We start from the raw sequence: 7,395 nt of genomic DNA on the forward strand, positions 1-7,395 counted from the left end.
TTGGCAGGTGCCTGAGCCCTGGCTCTGGTCCATTCAAATAGCGGTTTTCTGTAAGGAAGAGAATTGAGTGTGGTTACGTCTGGGGGATGGACTTTCTCTCCTGAACAATAGAAATGTAGAATGCTTTATCTTTCCAAAGCACACGAGGTGTTACATGAGCAGATTTTGAGAGGCTAYCTATGCTTGTCAGGGTTGGCACAAGCATGCCTTATGTGTTCAGTTTACAGGCTCTTTCCTCAAAGTTATACTAGCAAGCAGAAGATGCCCAGGAATGTTCCTTGCCTCTGGAACTGGCCATCTTTACAGTTCTGTTGTTGGAGCAGTCCCAGGCAGAGGCCTGCTTAGCCCAGCTAGTGCTCATGGACGAGCCYTGGAAGCACATGAGGAACAGGGAGTTAGTTCTGGCCAGGGCTAATGTCACCTTGAACGTATGGCTACCAGCTTTGGAGGGTGAGGGATTTACGTGGCCTCCTGTTCCCTATGAGGGACAATCCCGACTTGCCTTTTCTATTCACCTTCTTTTCCAAAAAATTTGCTCCATAGATCTGTTACTATTTCCACGTGGTACTTACTGCAACTATTTCTTCTTTCCCCTATATACTGGGAAGTAGAACATACTGGTCTCTCTAAACATGATATTGTTTCTCTGGGCTATGCATAATGTTTATTGAAAGAGAACTTGATCTGAATGGCTCAAAGCGATACATGTTTGTTGCTGAAATGTGTGCTACTTATTTAGCCTGCAGAAAACAGGCTAATTTCAGTGAAAGAGCAGGGACTTCCCATTCTCTTTTGCACAGACTTACAGGCTGTGGTTTGTTTTAGGTTTCTGCAGAAGACCCCGACCAGGAGGCCGATCAAAACGCCATTATCTACTCCCTGCACGGACAGGGGGCCGGCAGCGAGTTCAGCATCGATGAGAACACGGGCGAGATCAGTGCAAACACGAGGCTGGACCGTGAGAAGCGCTCGACGTGGCGCTTCCTCGTGCTCGCGACCGACGAGGGTGGTGAGGGACTCACTGGCTTCGCAGACGTGATCATAGAAGTGAGGGATGTGAACGACAACCTGCCCCTTTTCCTCTGTGTCTCAGATGGTTGTTTCACAGGCTACGTCCCTGAGGGTTCCCCAGCAGACACCTCTGTTATGGACATGACAGCAGTGGACCTCGATGACCCAAAGGCTGGTACAAATGCTGTCCTAACATACAGAATCATTCAAAATGTCCAAAATGAAATAAATCTGAATTTGTTCTCCATTAACTCGGTTAGTGGCACCATCTATACCATGCTGGGGTCCCTGGACAGGGAGAAGGAAGACAGGTATCTAATAGTGGTTGAGGCTAGAGATGGAGGGGGTCTCACGGGCACAGGCACAGCGACCATCCTGGTGTCCGACGTGAACGACCACGCGCCCGTTTTCCTGCAGAGTGTCTATACAGCCTTTGTCTCTGAGAATGCCAGTGTTAATACKGAGGTTGCAGTAGTGTCTGCCGTGGATAAAGATGAGGGAGAAAACGCCATGGTGACATTCAGCATCCTCGATGGGGACAACGATCACAAATTCTCCATAGAGACAGATAAAGTGAACAACTGTGGGCTGATCCGGCTGCGAAAGCGGGTTGACTTTGAGAAGCCTCACGAGAGGGTCTTCAACTTGACCGTGAAGGCAGAGGATATGGATTTCTTCAGCACTGCTCACTGCGTGGTCTATGTGGAGGACTCGAATGACCACGCTCCTGTCTTTCACCCCCAGTACTATGAAGTGGCAGCGCTGGCGGAAGATGTCCCGGTGGGCACCAAAGTTGTGCAGGTTTCTGCCGTCGACTTGGATTCTGGCCTGAATGGAAGGTTTTCCTTCCAGCTGCTGAGCCAGTCTGACCCGGGYGGCCAGTTCTCGGTGGCGGGGGACGGCTGGGTGGTGGTTGCAGGGCCGCTGGATCACGAGGCCGTGACGCGCTACAGCCTCGTCGTTACCGCCACCGACATGGGGCAGCCCCCTCTGACGGGCAGCGCCACCRTTTCGGTGACTCTGCAGGACGTGAACGACAACGGGCCCGAGTTCGAGGCTCCTTATAACCCCGTGGTGTGGGAGAACACGGCAGCTCCGCAGGTCGTCCGCGTGAACGAGACCTCGACTCTGCTGTACGCGAAGGACCGCGACTCGGCCGCCCACGGAGCCCCCTTCTCCTTCCGCCTGCTGGGCGACGCCGCCGGCAGCTTCAGCTTGCAGGACCTGCGCAACGGCAGCGCCCGCCTCACGGCGCTGCGCTCCTTCGACAGGGAGGCGCACAGCGGCTTCCGCCTGCCCGTGCTCCTGGCGGACAGCGGGCGGCCGCCCCGGAGCTCCACCTGCACCCTCACCGTCACCATCGGCGACCAGAACGACCACCCGCACTCCCCTGGCTACGTGGAGTGTCTCATTTACTGCTACGAGGGTAAATGGCCCGCTTTTGCACAGTGCTGCATCAGGCCAGAGGAGCTGCCCCTCTGGCTTGCTCCCCCTAAGCTAATACCCTGGGAATTCCCCCTAGGTTAAGAGTTGCCCTAAGCTTAGAGCTCAGCCAGAGCAGTGCGATGTGGGGCACCGCTCTGCGCTGCTTGGTCTGCAGAAGAGGCTCAACCAGGTTCCATGGAGGAGGAGAGCTGGCTCCTGTTTCCTGCATGTTTCTGTCACACTTGAGCAATGGTCCTTGTTTTCATGTGCAGTTTTCCAAGAGCATTAACGTTTCAGGAACAAAACATATTAACGAAGCTCGTAATACTGCTGAGAAGCGATGAGTCTTAATACTCAAAGAACATTTTCCTCCTCCAGACTGAATTCAATTTTACTGAGTACTGAATATTAGTATTACTGAGTACTACTGAATATTAGTTCAGTGTTTAGTTAGTTCTTAACCTGGGCTCATATGTGAATTGCCTGAGACATTCGTATAAGCCTTCAGCTGACACCTGTTGTTGTGGGGGAATTTTCTATGAATCCTGCCTTCAGGCAGTGGGGCAGAGCCCACCTTCCTCTCCCGGCCTTTGAGAGTGGTTTGCTGTTGTGATCCGGTGTTCCTACATCATGAGCCCAAAGCCAGTTAAATTAACCTGGAGTACTGTGTGCAGTTCTGGGCTCCCCAGGACAAGAGGGATTTGGAGCTTCTAGAGAGACAGGCAACAAAGATGATTAAGGGACTGAAGCATCCCTCGTACAAGGAAAGACTAAGTGAGCTGGGCCTATTTAGCCTGGAGAAGAGAAGGCTGAGAGGGGCTCTGATCAATATGTATAAATAAGGGTGAATGTAGGGAGGATGGGGCCAACCTCTTCTCAGTGGTGGACAGTTAAAGGCAAGAGGTAGTGGGTGTAAGTTGAAACACAGGCAGTTCCATCTGCACATCTCTAGAGGTCACTTCCAACCCCAACCATTCAATGATTCTGTAAATGACCCGGGTGTAAGTGATTCTGGGGACTTGCCTCCGTGTGCGCCTAGGTCATTCCTTCTCCAAGACTGGTGCATGTCCTCTGATTTCACAGCATGTTAAATAGAGTGTCTGTTATGGACACACTAGAAAATATTTCCATAGAGATGCTGCTGCACAATTATTTATACTGAAATGTTCTGTCAATTGGGTGCTAAGTGTCAAGTTCAGCTTACTGCAAAGCTGAAAAGTCTGATTGCTTTTTTGCAGAGAAATTATGTCAGATAATAAAGATCTCTGCTTGTAGCCTAGAAAAGTGGACTATSAGGTCTTCTCATTGTACCTGAATATACCTGTCTCTTTAATAGAGTTTATGCTTTAAACTCTGTGCTCTTAATTCTTGGGAGGGATTGTTCAAGGCTTTGAAACTGACTTTAAAATACAAAGGTGAGGGCCAGATCAGAAGGCTACAGCTGCGTTGCCCATTGCATTAACATCTTGCAGGAGTCAAACATCAGAGCATTGTTTTTGCAGTCTCCTGCAGAATCCCAAATGCACATTCGTATAGGTGCAAGACAGGCTTCAGGTTTCTCTTTCAAACACAGCCTCTCAGATGCCAGGGTTTGTGCTGTTCACTTTTACAAGGTGAAATCTCGCTTTTTTTTTCCCTCTCCTTTGTGTCTCTTCCATTTTTCACACAGAAGGTCTGTGAAACCAGACACCTGCAAATCTTTCCTTCAAAAATGGCYTTTGTGAAACAAAACAAAACAAAGCAAGCTTGTTTGTGAGCTTTCCTGAGAGGATTTAAGAATGTCAGAGCACCTGCTGCTTTCTCACCCAGAAGTCTCACCACCAACTCCCTGCTGTATTTYAGACCACTTCTCTATCTTGATGCAGTTTCCTCCAAACTGCTGTTTTCCTTTCCCCTTTGCAATCCTGTCAGTGTTTTGAATTTGTTACCCTCCTGAACCCCAGACCTTTTCCTATCCCTGTCCAAACTGCCCTACAGTTGGATGCTGCCACCAAAACAGTGAAAATTAATAGTTGCGGCATGGTGATTGAGAATCTTTATTCAGCAATGGCTTAGGTTTTCCTTCTTATCTGCTTTTTCTGGGCATCCTCCTATTGAACTAAGTCTGGGTAGCCATACAGCAGACACCCACTATGCAGGGCAGAGTGTGGTCTTTACAAACCATTGCACAACTCCGCCGGGGAATCACCACAAATATTTCTCTAGATGTTTTAGACTCGAGGCAAACGGGTAAGACTTGAGTGGCCTGGTTGTGTACGTGGTGCCTGCRTGTGGAAACGTGAGAGGGTCCTGACTGTGCCACTTCTGCCTTGTGTTGCTGTAGGTGTCCTCCCCACRACTGTACTGGGCCAGGTTCGTGCCCCTGATGATGATGAGTGGGATCACAAAATCTACCAATTTGAAGGAAAAACGTCAAGGTATGTGGGGGAAAAAAAAAAAAGTTGGGTGAAAGGAAAGAAAACCTTCCCCCACACACATACAAAAATGTAGATCATATTTAAATAATCTTTTTTTGAAGACAAGTGTGCAAAAGCATTTGTTGATTATAAGTTTGTTTGCAGCTCTCCAAAAGCCCTCCTGGCTGTGGTAGCACAATCAATGCTGGGTGCTAAGCTCATCCACCCATTCCCTGCTGCTCAGGGGGCCCGTGGTTTCTGATGAGGCTTTTCTGCTGCAACACTACTGCAAAGGCTGTCCCTTTGTGAGGGAATATAYCAGCTGTCTCTGATGGTTTCCCCCMAAAAATAAAACAGTGGTTCAGAAAAACATGCATGATCAATATTGTAACTCAGCTGTAACTTTTCATAGCTTTTTCCTTACCTTAACTCCTCTTACAGGTTCTTTATCCTTGATGATAACTCAGGATTGCTGACTATTAAAGAAGGAACCCCGCCAGGAGTTTATAATATCAGAGTTAGAGTCATTGATGGCGTCTGGCCAGATGTGGTCTCGACTGTAAAGGTTACAGTGAAGGAGATCAAAGGTGATGCCCTTGATAATGCTGGATCTATACGAATAAAAGGTAAGCAATGTGATTAAGCACATGTTGAATTGTAATGCTGAAGTCTGCCTCTTCAACATGATGGTTGTGTTACTTATAAATCTAGTGCTGCTAAACTTATGATGAGAGTTTATAGCTTTCTACATGATGACTYGAAAGTGCATCATTGTTTGCATGGTCTTCTGGTGCTCTATAGGGATGCACATCCAAGGAAGAAAAAAACAGGAAATGCTAGTTTGGTGCAAAAGTCACAGGCGTGAGATTTCTCTACCAACTTTGCAACGCAACAGCAGTTAATACTTAAAAAAAAAAAAAAAAAAAAAATTTGTTTGAACAAATGGCCTGAAATTCACCAAATTACCAAATTACTTCAATCTTTGTACAGGAGTAAAACCTTAAATATGGTTCTGATTCAAAAGAATTCTCAAAAAGCTTCAGAACACAAATCTTGTGGCAGAATCCAGCAGGGAACATTTCAGAGTCTAGAAATGAAAACACTGGTGGATTTGCAGTTGAGTGCTTTTTCTGCAGTGTTAATAGTTCGTTCTGTGGTGCCCCTCTCTTTTATTGCTGTAACAGTTGTAGCCTCCAATATATTTGTTTGTCAGGATTTGAAATTCTATTACAGATATCACTCCAGAGGAGTTCATATCCCAGCTCCCTGAAAAAGACAGTAAATACCACCAGATGAAGAAGCTCATTGCAGAAATCGTTTCGGCCCAACTGGAAAATGTTCACATTTTCAGTGTGTTAAAAAGCCCAAATCAAACTCGAGGGATTGATGTTTGGTTTGCAGTTTATGGTCCACCCTACTATAAGGCAGAAAAACTGAATGGCAATGTAGCAGTATCCAGAGCACGGGTAAGTGGGTTTAATTTGTGTGAAACCACATCATCTAGTTATTGTGTCTGTTTGAGCTATACGTTGCCTGGTGAATGTGCATATTTAGAGTGACGGATTGAAGGGGCTGTATGTGRGAAAAAATGAATGACTCTATTCAGTAAAGTCAAACAGTCCTTTAGCRCTTTAATTAAAATTTCAAATATGAATGGTTTAAAAAAACAGCCTATAAATGCATACTAAGTCACCGTAACACACTGAGTCAACTTTCCTTAAGGTGAACATGTTTTTTTTGTTTTTCTATTGACTGTAAAAACAATTTAAAAGATGTGTTTGGCTGTTGTGTTTCTACATGTTGTCTTAAGGTTTTGATTTATATTCTTCTACACAGAAATGTTCTGTAAGCAAAACTCTTAAATCTGGGTTCAGTCAAAAGTCCAGCTTCATGATTTGGTAAAATAACCATTCCACAAAAGAAAAATAGCTTGGAAGTGTAAAATTAAAGTCCTACCCCTTGTGAAGAAGGAAAAAAAAAATAGTTCTGCCAGTGGCTAAACTRCTTGCTGTGTTTGACATGTGTGCATGGGTACACATAGATGTGAATACAGTAATGTTTGCAATCAGTCCTGCATTAGTAACTGACTTGCCGGTAAAGGTATTTCTGCATTGTACAATACCTGCCTTTCTTCCCCAATCTCTTTAAGACAAAAGTCCACATTAAAAACAGACCCAGATACTACATAGATAGTCTCCCAAAGCTGGAAGTAATTTATTCACTCCACTTGTGATTAATTTCCCCAGACTTTTGTCCTTGAAATATTCACCCGCACAATAAATGACTTAGAGCAGGGCTTTTGGCATAGCAGAAACCAGGCTCAACTGCCCTGGGCTGGTGGAAAGCAGCGGTGCGGCAACCAGGTTAGAGAATAAATAMAGACTGTGGCCGCCACCGGTAATTTGTGCGTTTCCTCTCTCTGAAGAAACTCAGATGAATACAAATCACTGTCCTCCACAGCTGGAAAGCGCCCTGGACGTCGCCATCGCGCAGGTCGGCATCGACGCGTGCGCGGCCGCCAGCTGCGCGCAGAGCGCAGGCTGCGCGAGCAGGCCGGAGCAGG

The 7,395-nt window shown here is 46.5% G+C and overlaps 1 protein-coding gene across 1 annotated transcript in view; it reads left to right on the forward strand.

The window, feature by feature from the left end:
* Nucleotides 1-7,395, forward strand: part of LOC112956484 (neural-cadherin-like) — a 42,579-nt gene that overhangs the window by 23,585 nt on the left and 11,599 nt on the right. The window contains exons 19-23 of the mRNA XM_026050004.1: nt 826-2,437; nt 4,760-4,853; nt 5,274-5,458; nt 6,066-6,298; nt 7,293-7,390. Coding sequence (XP_025905789.1) covers nt 826-2,437; nt 4,760-4,853; nt 5,274-5,458; nt 6,066-6,298; nt 7,293-7,390 — 2,222 coding nt within the window. The remainder of the gene's footprint in view (nt 1-825; nt 2,438-4,759; nt 4,854-5,273; nt 5,459-6,065; nt 6,299-7,292; nt 7,391-7,395) is intronic.

Source organism: Nothoprocta perdicaria, unplaced genomic scaffold (genome assembly GCF_003342845.1).
Source record: "Nothoprocta perdicaria isolate Ctin4 unplaced genomic scaffold, notPer1 scaffold_64, whole genome shotgun sequence".
Taxonomy (NCBI): Eukaryota; Metazoa; Chordata; class Aves; order Tinamiformes; family Tinamidae; genus Nothoprocta; species Nothoprocta perdicaria.